The sequence below is a fragment of the Schistocerca piceifrons genome, chromosome 5 (genome assembly GCF_021461385.2).
Source record: "Schistocerca piceifrons isolate TAMUIC-IGC-003096 chromosome 5, iqSchPice1.1, whole genome shotgun sequence".
In the NCBI taxonomy this organism is placed as follows: domain Eukaryota; kingdom Metazoa; phylum Arthropoda; class Insecta; order Orthoptera; family Acrididae; genus Schistocerca; species Schistocerca piceifrons.
In genome coordinates this window covers 258,987,350-259,011,211 of record NC_060142.1, presented here as the reverse complement: position 1 = coordinate 259,011,211, position 23,862 = coordinate 258,987,350, and the positions used below count along the sequence as shown (strand labels likewise).

General features: G+C 44.1%; 1 protein-coding gene across 1 annotated transcript in view; it reads right to left on the bottom strand.

Moving 5' to 3' along the window:
• LOC124798509 (probable cytochrome P450 304a1) overlaps nucleotides 1-23,862 on the bottom strand; it is a 104,428-nt gene that overhangs the window by 44,905 nt on the left and 35,661 nt on the right. Inside the window, exon 6 of the mRNA XM_047261948.1 lies at nucleotides 8,676-8,856. Within this exon, the coding sequence (XP_047117904.1) occupies nucleotides 8,676-8,856 (181 nt within the window). The remainder of the gene's footprint in view (nucleotides 1-8,675; nucleotides 8,857-23,862) is intronic.

The following is a 23,862-nucleotide window of genomic DNA, read 5'->3' as shown; positions in this document are numbered from 1 at the left end:
AATCTCGTCTAGCGCGCGGAAAGACGAACACCTATATCTTTCCGTACGAGCTCTGATTTATCTTATTTTATCGTGGTGATCGTTCCCCCCTATGTACCTCGGCGTCAACAATATATTTTTGCATTCGAAGGAGAAAGCTGGTGATTGGAATTTCGTGAGGAGATTCCCTCACAACGAAAAACGCCTTTGTTCTAATGATTTCCAGCCCAAATCCTGTATCATTTCTGTGACACTGTCTTCCATATTTCGCGATAATACAAAACGTGCTGCCTTTCTTTGAACTTTTTCGATGTACTCCGTCAGTCCTATCTGGTAAGGATCCCACACCGCGCAGCAGTATTGTAAAAGAGGACAGACAAGCGTAGCGTAGGTAGTCTCCTTAGTAGGTGTGTTACATTTTCTAAGTGTCCTGCCAATAAAACGCAGTTTTTGGTTAGCCTCCTCACAACATTTTCTTCGTGTTCCTTCCACTTTAAGTTGTTCGTAATAGTAATATCTAGGTATTTAGTGGAATTTACGGCTTTTAGTTTTGACGCTCCACCGCTGTCTCGTTCAGTGTGGTGTGCAACTGGCTTCCTGTCGCTAACAACCCAATTCCACCACCCTCTGTAGTGGCAGTCCACCCTCAGTAATTACATGGTCGTTTCAACGTACAGAAAATGGTTCAAATGGCTCTGAGCACTATGGGACTTAACATCTGTGGTCATCAGTCCCCTAGAACTTAGAACTACTTAAACCTAACTAACCTAAGGACATCACACACATCCATGCCCGAGGCAGGATTCGAACCTGCGACCGTAGCAGTCCCGCGGTTCCGGACTGCGCGCCTAGAACCACTAGACCACCGCGGCCGGCTCAACGTACAGAGCGAACGCGATATCCACAGAGAAAATTTCGCAGGTCGTTCAGGGATATTCTAGTTTTTGTGCCATCATGACAGTGAAAAAGGCTGTAATGTACCATTACCATTTTCTTGCCGACGCCTATGCACAGATTCATAAGTGTAAAATTTGTAAATTTGTGGTTAGATCTTATGGGATCAAAGTGCTTAGGTCATCGGTCCCTAGGCTTACACACTACGTAATCTAACTAAAACTACATCTACATTTATACTCCGCAAGCCACCCAACGGTGTGTGGCGGAGGGCACTTTACGTGCCACTGTCATTACCTCCCTTTCCTGTTCCAGTGGCGTATGGTTCACCGGAAGAACGACTGCCGGAAAGCCTCCGTGCGCGCTCGAATCTCTCTAATTTTACATTCGTGATTTCCTCGCGAGGTATAAGTAGGGGGAAGCAATATATTCGATACCTCATCCAGAAACGCACCCTCTCGAAACCTTCCGCCACTTCAGTTTGCTAAACATCTCCATAACTCTATCATGCTTACCAAATAACCTTGTGACGAAACATGCCGCTCTTCTTTAGATCTTCTCTATATCCTCCGTCAACCTGACCTGGTACGGATCCCACACTGATGAGCAATACTCAAGTATAGGTCGAACGAGTGTTTTGTAAGCCACCTCCTTTGTTGATGGACTACATTTTCTAAGAACTCTCCCAATGAATCTCAACCTGGCACCCGCCTTACCAACAATTAATTTTATGTGATCATTCCACTTCAAATCGTTCCGTACGCATACTCCCAGATATTTTACAGAAGTAACTGCTACCAATGTTTGTTCCGCTATCATATAATCATACAATAAAGGTTCCTTCTTTCTATGTATTCGCAATACATTACATTTGTCTATGTTAAGGGTGAGTTGCCACTCCCTGCACCAAGTGCCTATCCGCTGCAGATCTTCCTGCAATTTTCTAATGCTGCAACTTCTCTGTATACTACAGCATCATCCGCGAAAAGCCGCATGGAACTTCCGACACTATCTAGTAGGTCATTTATATATATTGTGAAAAGCAATGGTCCCATAACACTCCCCTTTGGCATGCCAGAGGTTACTTTAACGTCTATAGACGTCTCTCTATTGAGAACAACATGCTGTGTTCTGTTTGCTAAAAACTCTTCAATCCAGCCACACAGCTGGTCTGATATTCCGTAGGCTCTTACTTTGTTTATGAAGCGACAGTGCGGAACTGTATCGAACGCCTTCCGGAAGTCAAGGAAAATGGCATCTACTTGGGAGCTGGGAGCCTGTATCTAATATTTTCTGGGTCTCATGAACAAATAAAGCGAGTTGGGTCTCACACGATCTCTGTTTCCGGAATCCGTGTTGATTCCTACTGAGTAGATTCTGGGTTTCCAGAAATGACATGTTCTAAAATTCTACAACAGATCGATGTCAGAGATATAGGCCTATAGTTTTGCGCATCTGCTCAACGACCCTTCTTGAAAACTGGAACTACCTGTGCTCTTTTCCAATCATTTGGAACCTTCCGTTCCTCTAGAGACTTGCGGTACACGGCTGGTAGAAGGGGGGCAAGTACTTTCGCATAGAATCGAATTGGTATCCCGCTATAACTTACGCTATGGACACACCCATGGCCGAGAGAGGACTCAAACTTCCGAAGGGGGGAGCAGCGCTAACCGTGACAAGACGCCTGAGACCGCGCGGGTACCCCGCGCGGCCCAAAAGTGCTGTGATTCGGCTGCTGTCACTGCGGTAACAGCTCAGCATAGCGTTGTTGTGCCATTCTTCTAATGCATTCAGTGACCGATACACAGGGAACGTATCGTCCAACTCTTTATCTGTAAATCCATCTTTGACCGAACTGAGCAGTATTCAGTACATGGCTGAGAGCATCTGTTGTCAACAGATATATTGTGAGTGAATGGAATGTCTTCAAACGAGGCATTTTCACTTTTGTGCAGATCTTTCTACTGGAATACAGACACAAAGATAAATGGTCTAAGAAAGCAAACTAAATGCAATTACTCTGTAACAAGGCATCTCTTACACTAAAGTACATAGAAAATATCCCTGAATAGCCTAATACATTTTGTCGACGCAGTTCGCTTTCACCCTGCACAGTTCGCTATTTCATTGGCGTAGTTCTCTCCATGTTTCAAGTAATACTCGGCTTGAACGAAATATAATTCATGACAGTATCCAATATGCTCGGAAGCTTGCAGCTTCCGCTGTCGCAAGAAGGAAATATCTCTTGTAACGGGTACTACTATTGATATGTCACTTAGTAAATCGTACCCCCTACACGGTGCTGGTTCTCTGGAACTGTTGCAGCTGAGCGTGCCTATTTCCAGTAGGGCCACAGTCTTGCTAGTAATGTTCAATAATGCCAAAACGTACCAGTCCTGCGTCAGTATGCCAGAAGGGGATCATTGTTCGTGATGCCGGTAGAATGGACTTCTACAGATGCATTGCACCAAAATTATTCAAATAGTTGCTAAAGTAAAGAGTTAAAAGTTTTGAACCATTATGTCCATTGCTACCGTTTATTCGCGGAAGGTGCACGCAATTATATGTGAAGCCAGTAGAGGAAACAGTACCACCCGTGTTGTAGTAGTTGTCGTGGGACTAGGGCCTCCCGTCGGGTAGACCGTTTGCCGGATGCAAGTCTTTCGATTTGGCGCCACTTCGGCGACTTGCGTGTCAAACGATCACGAAAAACGTTACTATTTCAATAGTATTGAAATTCTACCGTAGACATTTATAACCTGAAAGATTAATTCGGAAGAGCAATGCAGGAAGAGCAAACTTCGGTGTGAAAGTGGAATACCGTAAAATGCTAATAACATCACATATGGGTCTCGGCAAAGACAATAAATTAAGTAAAATGAAGTTGGATTGTTATCCTTTGGAAGCAATATATTTCTACTTAATATGAATAACTTTAACATTCGTACAGTAAAGAGACATGTATTCGTATTGAGCAACATGGTCAAATTGATTTAGGAACGAAGCTCGTTGGCCGTATTAACAAACCCACGCCTATGTCTGACAGCCCAAAATACAGCCGAATGTCCAGTTACACATTATGACAGATTAATTATCTTATAGCAAAATGGTTATGAAACATTGTTCTGTGCTACACTTATAAGTTTCATACAACTGTATTACTACTTATATAAGAAAATGTGGATCAGATGAATGCTTCATTGTAATCGCAGACATAGCTTCCAGCGCTTGCTATATGGCCGCTACAATACGGCATAGCGACTATAATCCGATTAAAATTACTTGACAGTTGACGTTTGTCTCTTGCCGTTACAATGTTGCCACATCGTCTGCCGCTCATTTAAACGCGACATGCGAACTTGCTCAAGTTCTACACATGAAATGAAAAAGAAATGACGTTACTTGATTAGTTTCTGACCCGCACCTTCTGCACATAGGGATTGCACGTTAACCACTGCGCTATAGAACCACTGCAATAGCTGAAGTTCTAATTATGCTTCTATAAGACGAGTTCCAATGCCGATAAGCTGCCTTCAAAAAGTTTGGCCTCATTCATTCCGTATGAAGCTTATCTATAAAGCATTGTAGACCAATCACTGTGATGATAATAACTGAATATGAGACGCTGAACAGCGTCTTGTGCGAAAGTAGTATGTGGGTGGTGCTGTGTACGAAATGGGGATATTTCTTTATCATCTTTTAGAGATAGAGAGAGAGAGACTGTTGCTTTGGAGTATATTGTATCAAAAAGAATCATCCGATTTAGCACGTCTGTATTTCTGAAACTAATAAACATATGCAATGAATTTTGTTTTTTGATGAACGGGAAACTCAAAAAAAAGTTTTTCATACCTTTTCATAGACGTTCAATATGCCTCCCTTGAGATGCATGGCATATGTCAATGTGGTATTCAGATTGTTTCCACACTGCAGCGAGCATTTCTTGAGTTACAGCTTCCACGGTTGCTGTCTTGCGATGTCTCAGTTCATTCACAGTTATTGGAAACGGAGGCACATAAACAGAGTCTTTTATAAACTACCACAAGAAGTAATCACATATAGTCAGGTGCAGTGACCTTGGAGGCCAGTAACGTAAGGCTGAATCATTTGATCCAGCACGACCGATCCATCGTTCAGTAATCCTTTGATTTAAAAATTTCCGCACTTCCAGATAAAAGTGTGGCAGTGCCCTATCCTGTTGGTAAATGAAGTCGTACGAATCAGTCTCCAGCAGAGGGAAAAGAAAGTTCTCAAGTATATCGAGATATGTGCTTCCTGTAACAGTGGTCTCGGCAAAGAAAAATGGGCGATATACCTTCTCCCGCGAAACTGCGCAAAACACATTAAATTCTGGAGAGTCCCTCTCACGTTGTACAACTTCATGTGGTTGTTCTGTACCCCATATTATCACGTTATGACGGTTCACGTTTCCATTTAAATGGAATGTTGCTTCGTCACTAAACACTAAGCGTCGAAGAAAACTGTCATCCTCCATCTTGCCAAGAACGAAATTACAGAACTCCACACATTGTTGTTTGTCACCTTCACGAAGAGCCTGCAGTAACTGAATTTTGTTTTGTTTCATGTGTAAACTTCGACGCAACACAAGCCAAGCGGACAGCAGGGGAATGTTGAGCTGTCAGAATGCATGGCGAACGGATTTCTGCGGCCTCCTTGTGAAACTATGGCAGATTCTGTGTCAGACACAAACAACAAATTTCTCGGAATGGTTAATGCCATCGTCTAATGCTCTGTGCTGTAGGACGATCCACATCATACCTAGAACAAAACTCACGCTGAACAGTTAATATGACCTGCACTGCGCAAAACGTAGAACACAGAACGCTTTCTGTTGTCCCGACACCAATTTTACTAGAACTGAAGTGGGTGTACACTCTGAAAAATTGTAACTATTATGTTATTTGAGATATGAGCATGAACAACGTACTGTTAGAAAGAGCAGCTTCACATGGTTCCCGCTAAGTAGCAGATTGTACGCCCATATATACCGGGCGATCAAAAAGTCAGTATAAATTTGAAAACTGAATAAATCACGGGATAATGGAGATAGAGAGGTACAAATTGACACACATGCTTGGAATGACATAGCGTTTTATTAGAACCAAACAAATACAAAAGTTCACAAAATTTCCGACAGATGGCGCTTCATCTGATCAGAATAGCAATAATTAGCATAACAAAGTAAGACAAAGCAAAGATGATGTTCTATACAGGAAATGTTTAATATGTCCACCATCATTCCCCAACAATAGCTGTAGTCGAGGAATCATGTTATGAACAGCACTGTAAAGCATGTCCGGAGTTATGGTGAGGCACTGTCGTCGGATGTTGTCTTTCAGCATCCCTAGAGATGTCGGTCGAGCACGATACACTTGCGACTTCAGGAAACCCCAAAGCCAATAATCGCACGGACTGAGGTCTGGGGACCTGGGAGGCCAAGCATGACGAAAGTGGTGGCTGAGCATACGATCATCACCAAACGACGCGCGCAAGAGATCTTTCACGCGTCTAGCAATTTTTTTTGTTCTAATAAAACCCCATGTCATTCCAAGTATGTGTGTCAATTTTTACCTTTCTATCTACATTATTCCGTGGTTTATTAAGTTTTCAAATTTATACTGACTTTTTGATCACCCGGTATATATATATATATATATATATATATATATATATATATATATATATATATATATATATATATATATATGTGGATATCATGTCTGATGAACTGATAAATGAACGGGCCAGAGCCAGGACTCAGGATTCAACGCATCAAGAAAGGACAGACAAGGAACTGGAAAAGTTAAGTGCACTGACTAGTGTAAGACCGCTCGAAACCTCAACTATTAAGTAATTTTAATCAGGCTTTCGAGCACTGCATTTGTGTGCCAAAGCCGAGTGAATAACAGTGATCCCTATCATGTGGTATCCATTCTGTTTCGTCTCACCAGCTTGCATGAGTGCGAACACTCCCCGATTGTGATGCAAGAGGTGCCTGACCTCATCCTCGGGGCTAAGGAAACATAGCGGTTACCTACGTCATACCGCAGCGTGACGCGTAAAGAAAGTCATCGAGCCTGCACACATTGCAACATCGTGACTGATGTACGAACTTTACTCGCCCGCTCTTTCGCACAGCGCAGCCGAGTGAACATCAGGCGGATCGGGCAGGCGTCTGCAGTGCTCTGTTAGCCAGAAAACCCTGTGAGTTCCGGATTAGCCGGCTGAAAGGGACCATCGCAATCTACTACATGGGCTAACGAGTCTGAGGAAGGTTTATGGGCCAGCAAATGGCCAGTCTGAATGAGAGAGGTTAGACCTCGACGGACGATTGGCAACTGTTGTGAATAGTCCTCTGGCGACGAAAGAGTCCGAAACACAGTGATCCTATAGTCAGCATTCCAGAGCTGCTAAATAACAAGTTTTGGTATTATGTTAAATCAAGAAATGGACCAAAACCATCTGCCCAGACTCTTAATTTCAATAATAGCATTGTAACGGAGGATGACAGGAAGAAAGACGAAACTCTAAATTTGTTTTTCCGAAATTACTAAGCTTCATAAACAGCAGCGTATGGTTTGAGTAGCGATGTGCCCGAATATCTGATGGAACTAGTTCGTCCCATTTCACATATCAGTTGCGGTCCTGGCGGTTGGAGCGGACGCTAGCACGAGTTGGGGGGGGGGGGGGGGGGGGGGGGGGAATGAACACCTATCTGGTAACACGTAGTTTTACTCTGGTACTGAAACTAAGAGCTCTGTTTCAATAAGGCGCAACTGCCGGCAGTTTCAACCAGATCTGCAATACAGGAAAAGGATATTCAGCATAAGGATTGAATCTGACAGCAGAGATTATACGTGAAAAATGGGATCATTAAGGAATTGCAGTTGAGAGGTACCTGGCCTGCTGGACTCTGCAGATGGAGACACGAAGCTACGAAAGCCTGCTCCTTTAGCGATAACCTACGTCGGCAAGCCACTACAACCGACACATTTAGAAGGCTGGTAAGTTGTTGCAGTTTCGCAGTGTACTTCTCACATGATCGATCAATATTCACCTTAGCTTTAACGTAAGACTGGCGCCCATGAGAAGTGACATAGCAGTAGTCTTAGCGTGACATTTATAAAATTTCACATCAGCTGTACAGAATTTACAGCGAATGAGTTATATTGCCCCAAGATCTTGTTTTCCATTGTCTTCAGTCATGAATTGATCAGTAGGCATCATGCGATTAATGCAGTATCGACAGTGTCTTTACCGGCCACATGCGACGCGTTACACATCGCTCACACCTCCGCAGGAGAGATATTGAAACCGGCCGCCGAGAGCCGTTGCTATTGACGACTCGCCATAAAGTCACCAAGTGGCACTACACACGTCACCAGAGAACGCCGAATTCGTATCACCCCACTGCCTGCAACTGTGACTGGACCGCACGTCTTTTCAAGCCCCCGCTTCAGATTATCCTCAGATTTCTCTGTCACGCCGAGCTTTCGGAAGATATTACAGCGAACATTACGTGCGTAGTACCACGTCAGTGAAATATTAAGAATCTAAGAAGACGTTATAGCAGCCCCCGCTGCTAGTGAATATTATAATCCACTACTAGTGAACGGAGAGTGACTGCAGAGAGATTCAAGAATACAGAGTTATGTGTGTTTAATACTGCGTATATTGTAAATAAATACATTTACGGTTTAATCATTCGATAATGTTTGATGTGTTCTAGAGTGTTCATCCTCCTCGCTACGCCGACGGACACGACAATTAGCAGCACTCACCTCGGTCTGTCATCGAGAGAGGGCAGGCGGCCGCGACCGACGACGGAGTCCAGCTCCTGGTGTATGCGCCGCAGGACGCGCGGGTGGTGCGCTACGCACATCAGGTACCAGGTCAGGGCCACGGCCAGCGACGTCGTCGTGGGGATGAGGAAGTCCATCATCGTCACCACCAGCTGCTCAGCTGCCAAACAGTCCAGTGCTTGCTAACATTTTACTCGTTGATATCGCCTTTCAGTTCAGATTTGGGCTCAGTTTTTCAAAATCGATTAATCCTTGCCTGTACTTGTACGTATCCTCTGCTTTTATTTGCTATTCACTCCGCCAGCAAAAAATAACCTCAGTTATGCTGTCTCTTTTCAAATTACCACCAGCGATTCACGATGCATCAGTTAGCGATAAAACATAACCATTCCGTCTCTTTAAGCAAAGAAATTAGACATGGCCACCTATTTGTTATGTAAGGTGTAAACGACGTTTGCATGTCCCGCAAAGCTGCAGAGGAAGCCGAGAAGAATAATTTGATCCAGGACATTCGTGGTCTATAAAGTCGGGAAACTACCTCAAATCGTCACAGGAAAACCACCTAAGCTACTGTATACGTGCATGCTTTCTCACTCTCTTCGCTTAAACTGTTAGTCCTAGAGAATCAAAAAAATGTTCGAATGTGTGTGAAATCTTATGGGACTTAACTGCTAAGATCATCAGTCCTTAAGCTTACACAGTACTTAACCCAAATTATCCTAAGGACAAACACACACACCGATGCCCGAGGGATTACTCGAACCTCCGCCGGGACCAGCCGCACAATCCATGACTGCAGCGCCCTACACCGCTCGGCTAATCCCGCGCGGCCTAGAGAATTAATGAATAGGATATTATTTGTAGGAAATATACTACACTTTAATTTTATAATAGAATACATATAAGCAAGAGAAAGTGCTTTTAGAGTTACTCAAGAAATCCGTACAAAAATGATTTTCAAACTCACCCTCACTTCCACACTCACCCCCTCCTCCACCGCTCAGGATTTTTAATTTTTAGTATGTTGTTTGTGACACTCCATCCTGCCAATGTACAAAAATTTGCGATTACACGAATCATTTTCAAAATGGTTCAAATGGCTCTGAGTACTACCGGACTTAACTTCTGAGGTCATCAGTCCCCTAAAACTTAGAACTACTTAAACCTAACTAACCTAAGGACATCACCCACATACATGCCCGAGGCAGAATTCGAACCTGCGCCCGTAGCGGTCGCGCGGTTCCAGACTGTAGCGCCTAGAACCGCTCGGCCACCCCGGCCGGCAAATCATTTTCCATATCCGACCTTTTTGGTATTCCTTATCTGCGCTATCATACCACTGGCTTTGCAGTGAACTTACACACTCTAAAAACAACGTTTGTGTAAAAGTTACATCACAATTTTGTGAATTTTGACAGCATGAAATTAAAAATTACATAGTTTTGTTTGTCTGACCTAACTACGAAACTAATGTACTTGTAAGGGTTAATTGTAGATCGATTTGTAAGGGTAATTAGTTTTTGCATAATGTTTGCAAATGCCTTTTTTCCTTTTATTATCATCACAGGAAAGTTTAAAATAACGATACTGATCAAATAACCGACTAAGCCAGTGGAGTAATAACCAATTCGATGAAAACCAAGAAAGATCGAATATGGGAAATAGTCTGTGTAGTTGCAAATTTTTGTACAGTGGTAGCGGGGAGTGTCGTGAAGAACACAGAAAAAATTCCGATCGGTATGGAGTGAGTGTGGGCGTTGGAGTGCGTTTTGAGGTCAATTTTCTACGTTTTTCTTGAATAATTCGGAAACTGCTGTTTCTAGAGAAAACGTAATTTCCACAAAAAAAATAGGTTCCTACTTATTTTTGCTCTACAGCTAATAAACACATCAAAAAAAGTTTTGTATCACCTCGGTTCCCAGAACTCCTGAAGATAGTTGACTGTGGATATTGTATCACAGACGCAGTCCCTTTGACTGTCCAGAGATGTTACTAAACCCGCCCGAAGATGTAAAAATCCATGTATGAGCAGCGCCTATTAGACGGAGGGGGCCCGACAGCCAGTCATTTCCAGTCATTCCACCAGGAAGGAGGTACACGGCTCGCGTTGTCTGTACTTCTAGGCGCTTCAGTCCGGAACAGCGTGACCGCTACGGTCGCAGGTTCGAATCCTATCTCGGGCATGGATGTGTGTGATGTTCTTGGGTTAGTTAGGTTTAAGTAGTTCTAAGTTCTAGGGGACTGATGACCACAGATGTTAAGTCCCATAGTGTTCAGAGCCATTTGAACCATTTTTTTGTCTGTAGTTCAACCATGCCTAGACGGGCAATACCGCGGGTCGATCCCATCCGCATTGTTATTTTGTGCCAGGAAGGGCTCTCAACAAGGGAAGTGCCCAGGCGTCTCGGAGTGAACCAAAGCAATGTTGTTCGCACATGGAGGAGATACAGAGCAACAGGAACTGCCGATATCATGCCTCTCTCAGGCCACCCAAGGGTTACTACTGCAGTGGATGACCGCTGCCTAAGGGCAATGGCTCTGAGGAACCCTAACAGCAACGCCACAATGTTGAATAATGCTTTTCGTGCAACCAGAGGACGTCGTGTTATGACTCAAACTGTGCGCAATAGGCTGCACAATGCGCAACTTCACTCCCGACGTCTGCGGCGAGGTCCATCTTTGCAACCACAGCATCCAGCGCGATACAGATGGGCCCGACAACATGCCGAATGGACCGCTCAGGGTTGGCATCACGTTCTCTTCAATGAAGAGTGTCACCTATACCTGCAACCAGACAATCGTCAGAGACGTGTTTGAAGGCAATCCGGTCAGGCTGGACGCCTTAGACGCACTGTCAAGCGACTGTAGCAAGGTGGAGGTTCCCTGATGTTTTGTGGTGGCATTATGTGGGGCCTACGTACGCCACTGGTGGTGATGAAAGGTGTCGTAACGGCTGTACGGTACGTGAATGCCATCCTCCGACCGATAGTGCAGCCATATCGGCAGCATATTGGCGAGGCATTCGGATCTTGTGAATGACTTCCTTCAGGATAACGACATCGCTCGACTAGCGTGGCCAGCATTTTCTCCAGACATGAACCCTAATGAACATGCCTGGGATGGATTAAAAAGGGCTGTTTATGGACGACATGACACACTAACCACTTTGAGGGATCTACGCCGAATCACCGCTGAGGAATGGGACAATATGTACCAACAGTGCCTTGATGAACTTGTGGATTGTATGCCACGACGAATACGGGCATGCATTAATGCAAGAGGACGTGCTACTGGGTATTAGAGGTACCGGTCTGTACAGAAATCTGGACCACCACCTCTGAAAATCTCGCTGTATGGTGGTACAGCATGCAATGTGTGGTTCTTATGAGCAATAAAAAGGGCGGAAATGATGTTTATGTTGATCCCTATTCCAATTTTCTGTACAGGTTCCGGAACTTTCGGAACCGAGGTGATGCAAAACGTTCTTTGACGTGTGTAGTTTGCGCGAAGAGAGCGAGAGAATATTGAAAACCTAGCGCGACGTACGGTAGCTTGGATGGTTTTTGTAGGCCAATTTCGGTTATTCTCGACACCACAAGTGTCTTATATCAAATTGTTCGTCTCGAGTTCCCTTACACCGCTGCGGTCCGTTGCAAACAGATATCGTTTACATTCTGTGTACTGTGCGTTACATTGGACCAGCTGACTTTGGGATATACTGCTGTGGGTACAAAGACCCGCAACTGAGCACACGCCGTGTGTAAGGCTACTGTAAATTCAGTGCTACATGCGCGAAAGATGTTGAACAAAGTGAAGTAAATGACTGCAAATACCATGGTAGGCCGAAGAGTACTAAATGACTTGTAAAGGTCCATTCACGTTGGACGCCACGGAACGGAACATAAAGACATTCCATATAGCATTTCTAATGACTACATTAGATCACCAGTGGGATGGAATAGTACTAAGCGTTAACATCAAGTTTTCCCAGAAAGTAAATTTTGACGTCGTCTGTTATCATCGAAATATAAGCCGTCATTTCTGCGCCTATAGTACCGGTACAATATCTCATACTGTTATGACTTCATAATCGTTATTGCTTGGTTTGTATGTGTTACGTGTTTCATAGGCTGCATGACGACTACATTTTTCATTCGACTGTTCTCCCACAAAAGAGATCCAGTATCTAAGAACGAAAAATATGTTGGTTTCATAACATCTGAACAAAGAAAAGCATACACTAACCATAAAGAAGAACACAAATTGATTTTCACGGAACAGTGAAATATTCATCAACGTTGATGGACAAAAGTGCAGTTTTTTGTCATTATTTGACAGAAAGAGGAACAAGGTGCTGATGGTAATGTAAAAAGGGGATATTTACTGTCTTCTAAACATTGCTTCTTGCGTTGATATGTACGAATTTTCTCGTAAAATAACTGTTCTTTTTTTAATATATTTTCTTGATACTTCTATTCTTTGGGTGACTCAGCAGTGTGTAGAAATTGTTGTTGCGACAACAACCCTCCATGCAGTCTACATAACTTTGGCGAGGCAGGCTAGCAGATACAGTGAGATCCGGCTGCCAGGGCTCGAATATTGCTCGTAGAATATGGCCCACCACAATGATGAGATATATTACCACATGTGTGGCCCAACAGTGCACTGCCTTGGTACCCTACATCTAGCCACTTTATACTGTCTACTAGCTGTGGCTAGACCTGATGACGCAACCTGATGGAGCAACCAAGAGGGCCACCTCCAGAGTGACTTCATCCAGTCTCTAGAAGTTTTCAATAGGTTTTTTTTTTTCGGGCCTGTGCAATAAGCACACCACATGCCTGACCAACTGCTGGAGTAGCCACTTGTCCAGGACACATGTGCCAACGCCTCCAAAATGCCTGATGTCAATCTCACATCCTCAAGGCAACACACTCTCGCCGCCACTTCATTGAGGCACAGGATAAAATTACAATTGGAAAAATAGCAGAGGAAGTAACTTAATACTAATATCATTGTCACACCGCCAGACATGAACACTCTTGGTCCTTACACTCGTGTGCCAACTGTGTGTGTACTCTGCATTCCCTGGTATAATGCCCAGGCCTTCTACATGAAACACATCACTGCTAAACATTGGGTGCATGTAGCACTGCGCCCCATTAAATTAGACTGTCAACAACGAAATTTTTGGAAATCAGATAATGGTTTTCCTCAGTGCACTGGCCATATTCCGACACCAGTGTAGTATCTAGCCAAGATGGTTGTCTGTAGGTCACAAAGGCGTGTGCAGGTCGATGGATTGCATAGAATCAGCAGCACAATAGTTGTATCATCAGAAGAGCGCAGTTAACAAATACATTCTTTATTCAGTAACACGCTTATACAGGGGTACATGGTGGCGACTCGATGGTGTGATCACAGCTGTGACTGCCCCAGTATTGTGCTGGTACAACGTGTCTTGTTTTGCTGTTGCTGCAGGTGGATGCCGGGCATTGTCACCTCAGTGTAGTGAATGAGAACAAACCGTTCTTCTGACTACTGTCCTTTTGAGTGGTTGATGATGGTTGTTTTGTTGGACTGAAGGTTCAAGAAAATGTTCAAATGTGTGTGAAATCTTATGGGACTTAACTGCTAAGATCATCAGTCCCTAAGCTTACACACTACTTAACCTAGATTATCCTAAGGACAAACACACACACCCATGCCCGAGGGAGGACTCGAACCTCCGCCGGGACCAGCCGCACAGTCCATGACTACAGCGCCTTAGACCGCTCGTCTAATCCCGCGCGGCGACTTTAGGTTCGTCTGGGAAGTTTGGCTCATGTAGGTGGTCACAGGTTGTGATTTGAACGACTTTAGAGGCGTGCACTGAAGAAAACCATTATCTGATTTCCAAAAATTTCGTTGTTGGCAGTCAAATTTAATGGGGCGCAGTGCTCCATGCACCCAATGTTTAGCAGTGATGTGTTTCATGTAGAAGGCCTGGGCATTATACCAGTGAATGCAGAGTACACACACAGCTGGCACACGAGTGTAAGGACCAAGAGTGTTCATGTTTGGAAGTGCGACAGTGATATTGGTATTAAGTTATTTCCTCTGCTATTTTTCCAAGTTGTATTTTTGGCCTATTGTTGAAGTCACAGACTTCATATTGAGCAAACAAGGTGAACAAGAGTTTACCACTACAGGCAGTGAAGATATTTCTGCACCATGGACCTGAGAAGTGGAAATCATCTACTAGAAGTAGCACCAGAGGACCGACAGAAAATGGCATTTGTGGTTCATCTGGGGCACTATCAGTATCATAGTATCCCATTTAGGTACGAGCCAATTTTCAGTTTTGATAAGAGGAGTACTGCTAGGATTATAACTGAGGCACTATATAGTATATTTGGACAACATAGTTGTGAAGAATATATAAGAACATGCACTATAACTAAAGGAGTTGTTTAACAGGTAACATGTGGCGCATTTAACTATTAGTATGGAGAGGTGACACTTGACAGTGCAGGAAGTATGATAGTTGGACCATGTGATTAGTTATGATGCAGTTTCAACTGATCCTAGTTTAGTGAAGGTTACAAAACATTACCTAAACCTCTTAAGGAGAACGGTTTCAGTCTGTCATGAGTTTAACAAATTATTATAGAAAGTTTGTCTTGAATTTTGCAGAAATATTATGATCTCTCACTCACTTATTCAAGAAAGGAGTGAAATTCCATTTGGACATCAGAGTGTAAAGATGTGTTCCGAAGACCAAAAGAATAATTGACAAGTGGGCTGGTATTGATTTTTTTCAAATTATGAGATGGAGTTCTTATTGGCATGTGAAGCAACTAATCATGCACTTGACTGTGTATTAAGTCAAGAAGTAAATGGAGTGGAGCAGCAGGTAGCCTATGCTTCTTGTAAGTTAATTAAAACAGAAAGGAATTATTCTACAATGGAGAAGGAAATGCTGAGCTTCATATATGGCGTAACATACTTCGAATATTATTTACACTGTAGATAATTTAAAGTAGTAGCTTATTACACATCGTCAAAGAGGTTACAATGATTGAAGGATCCATCAATTAGATTAATGTGCTGGGCATTGAAGTTGACTTAATTATTTTTTGTGGTAATTCATCAATCTTGCATGAACCTTGGGAATGCAAGATGGTCTCAGTAGAAAACTTTGTATGTTACAAAGAATGGGTCACACCATTCTGACGTGGCTAAAGCACAACAACCTGATGTGGACCGTTAACTATTTACAATGCAGCCACAGTTCATTGTGCATGATGGTCAAAGAACCAGAAATAGCACATCGCCAAGCATTACTGATGGTGAAAACATAAACAGTATATGGAACAATATATGAACAACGGTGTGCCATATGCATAGCAGGCTAAATTTAGCCATCAGCATATTCCACGGTAAAGGTTATTGTAGGTTAGCGATTTCAAACGATTGGCGTGGATATCTTAGGTCCTTCTGCGCATGGCTCTGAACACTATGGGACTTAACATCTGAGGTCATCAGTCCCCTAGAACTTAGAACTACTTAAACCTAACGAACCTCAGAACATCACACACTTCCATGCCCGAGGCAGGATTCAAACCTGCGACCGTAGCGGTCGCGCAGTTCCAGACTGAACCACCTAGAACCGCTCGGCCACACCGGCCGGCCCTTCGGCACAATCACCGGCTTTGTCACTTATTATGTATTTGTAAATTGATAGCAAGTGTATTACTTCTGCAAGTGAGTGGCTGAACAGAGACATATCAGTGGATAACAGGGAAGATACTGAGCCATTATGTAAACAGGCACCGTAATAACTGGGATACACCTTTACCATACATTATTTCAACATATAATTTGGACTGAGGAGGTAGGCATTCTACAGTAGTCTTTGCAGTTCTGAAAAGTCACTGTGCCAGGCTGGTCTAGTGATTAACTTACCTGCCTATTGAGCAGGAGACCTGGGTTCAAATCCCGTCATCCCGTCCTTGGTACAAATTTTCATTTGTCACTTCCACTACGATCTGCTCCACTACAAGCTGCATATATACACTCCTGGAAATTGAAATAAGAACACCGTGAATTCATTGTCCCAGGAAGGGGAAACTTTATTGACACATTCCTGGGGTCAGATACATCACATGATCACACTGACAGAACCACAGGCACATAGACACAGGCAACAGAGCATGCACAATGTCGGCACTAGTACAGTGTATATCCACCTTTCGCAGCAATGCAGGCTGCTATTCTCCCATGGAGACGATCGTAGAGATGCTGGATGTAGCCCTGTGGAACGGCTTGCCATGCCATTTCCACCTGGCGCCTCAGTTGGACCAGCGTTCGTGCTGGACGTGCAGACCGCGTGAGACGACGCTTCATCCAGTCCCAAACATGCTCAATGGGGGACAGATCCGGAGATCTTGCTGGCCAGGGTAGTTGACTTACACCTTCTAGAGCACCTTGGGTGGCACGGGATACATGCGGACGTGCATTGTCCTGTTAGAACAGCAAGTTCCCTTGCCGGTCTAGGAATGGTAGAACGATGGGTTCGATGACGGTTTGGATGTACCGTGCACTATTCAGTGTCCCCTCGACGATCACCAGTGGTGTACGGCCAGTGTAGGAGATCGCTCCCCACACCATGATGCCGGGTGTTGGCCCTGTGTGCCTCGGTCGTATGCAGTCCTGATTGTGGCGCTCACCTGCACGGCGCCAAACACGCATACGACCATCATTGGCACCAAGGCAGAAGCGACTCTCATCGCTGAAGACGACACGTCTCCATTCGTCCCTCCATTCACGCCTGTCGCGACACCACTGGAGGCGGGCTGCACGATGTTGGGGCGTGAGCGGAAGACGGCCTAACGGTGTGCGGGACCGTAGCCCAGCTTCATGGAGACGGTTGCGAATGGTCCTCGCCGATACCCCAGGAGCAACAGTGTCCCTAATTTGCTGGAAAGTGGCGGTGTGGTCCCCTACGGCACTGCGTAGGATCCTACGGTCTTGGCGTGCATCCGTGCGTCGCTGCGGTCCGGTCCCAGGTCGACGGGCACGTGCACCTTCCGCCGACCACTGGCGACAACATCGATGTACTGTGGACACCTCACGCCCCACGTGTTGAGCAATTCGGCGGTACGTCCACCCGGCCTCCCGCATGCCCACTATACGCCCTCGCTCAAAGTCCGTCAACTGCACATACGGTTCACGTCCACGCTGTCGCGGCATGCTACCAGTGTTAAAGACTGCGATGGAGCTCCGTATACCACGGCAAACTGGCTGACACTGACGGCGGCGGTGCACAAATGCTGCGCAGCTAGCGCCATTCGACGGCCAACACCGCGGTTCCTGGTGTGTCCGCTGTGCCGTGCGTGTGATCATTGCTTGTACAGCCCTCTCGCAGTGTCCGGAGCAAGTATGGTGGGTCTGACACACCGGTGTCAATGTGTTCTTTTTTCCATTTCCAGGAGTGTATATATATAATTTAATTTGATTCGAACATCTGTGCCTGGGTTTCAGGCAGGCTTCCCCATTTCGTTCAATGCTGAGATGCCATTCCAATACATTTGGAGAGCCTCTGCAATGCTGTTCGAGTTTAAGTGGAATACCAAGGTGTGAGGTGTGAATGAGTATTTGTATAGAGGAGGGAGTCATGCTAGGGTAGTCCATGCAGCTGTGCAAAGCCACTGTGACGTAGTGGTTAGCGCATCTGCCTAGTGAGCAGTGAGCAGTGGTTGGTACCCAAGACACGAACAGGACCACTCTATTTTGAAGGTCCTAAAGTTTCAGGTCCTAAAGTCCCCATGGGCCTTCGGCGTCTGCTCGTTTCACTTCTTGGGGAATGTCAGGTTGCTACCATCTTTTACTACGACGGCTCTGAAACCATGGGTAGGTCGGGATATACTTTTACGTCTCACGCCTTTCAGGAACACCATTCGTTGTTAGAAACATCTATCATTTTTCGAGTGGAGCTGACAGCCGTTAAGAATGCCCTCTGTTTTATTAAACGGGCCTCCTTTGTCGCTTTTTAATGTGTACTGACTCAATGGGAGGACTTCAGGCCACTTACTGATACTACTCTTGTTACCCTGTGTTACCTGCTATTCATTATCTTCTCTCTAAAAATTCGTTATACCGCCTGTTCTGGTATTATGTCATGCGGGTATCCCAGGGAATCAACTGGTTGGCCGTTTATCTAGAGAGGCGATTACTCTCCCCATATTTGTTTTGATGATGCCAAGTGCTGATTTGCTTGGGCAAATAACGTCTCTGCTCACTCGGAGATGGACCAACATTTGGTGGGCTACTGCCTCCACAAATAATAGTCAGCGAAACATCCCGTATTGTGGTTGTGGGGCCCTACAGAAGGTTCTCCATATCCAGGTTTATGTATATCCGGTTCGAGACCATGTTTCCACGTAACTGACTTATTGGTTCAAATGGCTCTGAGCACTATAGGACTTAACTTCTGAGGTCATCAGTCCTCTAGAACTTAGAACTACTTAATCCTAACTAACCTAAGGACATCACACACAGGAATCGAACTTGCGACCCAAGCGGTGGCGCGATTCCAGACTGAAACGCCTAGAACCGCTCGGCCATCCCGGCCGGCTAACTGACTTATTATTTGGCGTCCCGCCCACCGTTCTCCCCCTTTTCACTCGTACTCTTTCACCTCTGTCACTTCTCCCTACGCACTGTATACAAATCTTAGAATTGGGCGCCCCTGACGTCCCCCTCAACATAGCGAGGCAAGCGGCTGCTACTGACTGTGAAGCGGCCTGTATGTAAATGTCATAGTTACGGCGCCTATTGCGCCTCTCTCACTTTGGCGCCCCAAGCAGAGGCTTGGACCATTTAGGCTCTAAACTGCCTCTAGCCCCCTCCTTCTACCTCTCGTGCTAAACTAGGTCTTTGGAATTCTTTGTCTCTCGTTCTGGAAGACGACTCGTGGACAGGTGAACTGCTTGAAAGTGGTTTTTATCCTCATATCCTAATTCTCAATTGTTTGTTGGATATATTTTAATCCTTGTCTTCCTCTAACAGTTTTTACACTGTACAGCTCCCGCTAGTATGTATCAACATATGCCCTATCATCCTGTCGTTTACTCTACTCACTAATTTCCAAATATTCCTTTCCTCACCGATTCTGTGGAGAATCTCCTCATTTCTTACCTTACCAATCTACCCATCTTTCAGTATTCTTCTGTAGTACCGCATCTCGGATCCTTCGATTCTTTTCTGTTCCAATTTTCCTGTAGTCCATGATTTACTACCATGCACTGCTGTGCTCCGAACGTACATAATCGCATATTTCTTCCTCAAATTAGGAGTTATGTTTCATACTAGCCATGAATGCTTTCTTTGCCAGTGATAGGTTGCTTTTGTGTCCTCCTTGCTACTTCTCATTAATTTTACCTTTCTTCAGGTTATCCTCAGCATATATTCGGTACTCATTAGACTGTTCATTCCACTCAACAGATCCTGTTATTCTTCATCGTTGTCACTGACGATGGCAAATCTTATCATCGACGTACTCTCGCTCTGAATATTAATCCCACTCTTGCAGCTCGCCCTTATTCCCGTCACTGCTTCTTCGATGTACAGATTAAACAGTAGGGGCGGAAAACTACATCCCTGTCTTACTCCCTTTTTAATCCGAGTACTTCTGTCTTGATCTTCCAGTCTTATTGTTCTTTCCAGGTTCTTGTACACATTATATGTTATTCATCTTTCCCTACAGCTTAATCCTATTTTTCTCAGAAATTCGAACATTTTGCGCCATTTTACATGCTCGAGCGCTTTTTCCAAGTCGACAAATCCAATTAGCCCTTTCGGTCATGGTGTTCTCATATAAGGACATACTAAATAAATGCTTAGTACATCAAAATTCGTTAAATTTCACCATTTGTAATTGCTGTCCTCTTATTGTCACAAGCAGAGAGTTTATTTGAGAAAACTGTCGACAACTCCTGTCAATCTGTCGAACCACAAAACAAAATTGAATGTGTACAGTCTCATGGACGCTTCCCAGTAACCTTTGTACCTCCCATCAGCCGGTTAATGTCTTCAGAGTTTAGGTAAAAAAAATTATTTATGCGTGCAGAAAGGTGCATTCTTGAAGGTGAAAGGTAAGTGACATGTTTACGACTTTATACATCTCTACAGATGAGGGCATTGTGATTGAAAGGTTGTAATAGCATAGAAATTTAGGACATTATTTCGCTGTCTTTTTAGTCATCTTACGATAATTTCACAATGCCCCATGTCCAGGAGAGACGAAGGCCACTTCCAGAAGAAGAAATTATAGAGCTCCTGAAATTGACGATCTATCCTATGATCCTAGTGATAATTTTGAACATGAAGACAATGGTGGAAGTAATGTTAGATGTTTTATGTCATGTGGCGTATTGTAAGCTGAGTAGCCTAGACGCAAAGCACGCTAATTGCATGATAAGTGACACTGAGATAATCACGAAACACTCGTCCCATCCAAACGACAATGCATTAGCAGCAAGAATGTTATTGTTGCGTACGAATTTGTCACAGCGCAGCCAACCTAAAGCTGAATAAGAAAAATATCCATTCTAATCGTAACCGACTGAAAGGTAGCTTTGAATATCAATATTGGTAAGTCTGATGTCTGTTCACGTGCTGTTTATCCGGACGTGGCAGGGGGACAGCCACGCCTATTGGGCATTCACCAGGCTCTGCGCCTGAAGACAACATGCAGTTAGCTGCTTTTGAGACTGAACACGATTTTCGACAGCCATTTTCTATGGTTTATAGTCGGTTTTGGAACCTGACAGTGGACGCATGTTTGCTCATGCAATTGATATTGCATGAGTAAATGCATGGATTGAGTACAAGAAAAACGCATCAGAATGTTTCTAAAAATAAGACCCTTAATTTGCTTCACTTTAGGGCAAGAGTGGCCAAAGTACTGACAAAAATAGATCAGCCAGCTGCCTTGACAAAGGGGCGTCCCACTAGTGAGAGTCCAAGTACTTCGAAACGACCCATTGAGGAAATTCGCCCAGAAGCTGAAGTTCGTTTCGACAACGTTGGGCATCTTCCAGCCGTCAGTGACAAAAAATCATTTGACAGGTGCAAGAAACCGGGCTGCAAAAACAAAACCAAATTTTTATGTGTAAAATGTAACATTCACTTACGTCTGGGTAGAAAAAAAATTGTTTCTTTGATTATAATTCTTCTCAAGTGTAAAACCATAGTTTATGTATATAATCATTAAGTAAGCTTTGTGTAATTTATGTAGTTTGGTGAAATATAACCAAATAAAATACTTTTACTTTTCGGCATATAGTGCACCCACTTGAACACAATGTCCTCATCAGGGGACGCGTTGTATGCCCCCTTGGGGGGGCACCTCGCAATATTTTATACATCTGAAAAATCATAATTTAATTCTAACAACTGGATAGCAAAGGCATGATTTTTTTCAGGAAAAAAATAATTCGTGACCGAAAGGGTTAAAGTACCTTGACTTTTCTTCATTGCCGCTTCCATTATCAAGAGCATAGTCATAACCGCCTTAATGGTGCCTTTAACTTTCCTAAAGTCAAACTGACAGTCGTCTTATAGATCCTCAATTTTCTTTGTTACTCTTCTGTATGCTATTCATGACACCAACTTGGATGCAAGAGCTGTTACGTTAATTGTGCAATAGTTCTCGGACTTATGTTACCCTACTATATTCGGAATTTTTCCGAAAGTCATATGATACATCGCTAGCCTCAGACATCAACACACAAACGAGAATAGTCGTTTTGTTGCTACTTCCCCCAATGATTTCAGAAATTCTGATGAAATATTATCTATCCCTTCTGCCTTATTTGATCTTAAGTCTTACAAAGTTCTTTGAAATTCCGACACTAATACTGGACCCCTTACCTCTTCCATAGGACTCCTGTTTCACCTTCTACCATGTCATCAGGCAAGTCATCCCCCTCATAGAGCCCTTCGATGTACTCTTTCCACCAACCCGCTCTCTCCTCTGCACTTAACAGTGGAACTCTCATTGCACTCTTAATTTTACCACCCCTGCTTTTCATTCCACCGAAGGTTGTTTTTACTTTTCCATAAGATGAGTCAGTCCTCTCCACGATCATTCCTTTTTCGATTTCTTCACATCTTTCCTAGAGCCATTCGCCACGGCTTCTCCACATTTCCTATTTATTTCATTCGTAAAGGATTTATATTGCTGTATTCCTGTCTTTTCCATTTTGAACAGTGTATTTGTTATTACTAATTCAGATAAACTGCAGAACTCTTTGTCTTTCTCCTCTCTCAGTCCTGCAACTGAAAACATATTCTCCCGTAACTGTTTCTTCTATTCCTTCTTCTATTCCTTCATCTACGAACGCTCTCCACTCCTCCATTAGATTTTCATCTCCCTTTACATGCTGAATTACCCGTTCAGTATCCTGATAGATGTCCTCTATTGTTTTACATTCTGCTTGCGACATCGGCTTGTATACCTCACGTTGTCGGCGTCACTTTGCTGACGAAGCTGATGAGAACAACCGTACCACTGCCTGTTCATTGCTTCTCTGGTAGTTTCACGAGGGCGGGGGCAAGTTGGTTGGCGTTGGGGGCTTCTCCTGCCACATGCTGGGTCTGGGGGACTCTCTGTATCTGTCGTCTCTACTCACCTCTCTTTTAAATTCTTTTTGAGGCGGTTTCCCTCTTTTTCTGGCGCACTCTCTTCTCCGTTTGACTATAGCGGATCTGGGGTGGGACGGCTGTGGGAGGGTCTACTGGCTTCTTACGTAGAGCCTTGAGGGACGCCACCTGCTGCCTTACAATTGACGGTCCAGCTGATTTCCATGATATTTTTAATCTTTTCCCGTTTAGTATGCGGAATCTCTCGACCACAAGGCATTCTTTACTCTGTGCAGATGAGTTTTCTCTCGCCATGGGTGAGCCCCGGTGACTACTCGTCTTGTCTGACCTCCGTATCGTCCTGATTCATCAACTTTTACTTCTCCATAAATCGTTTCTCAGTTCTGGAATCAGTATTGCCTTCAGGGCCTCCATTTTTCCACTCCCACTTCTTCATCTGATCGCATTCCTGGAAGACTGTACTAACTCCAGATAAACGAACTCTTGACCAAGGGACTGATTATTTCGCTGTTTATTC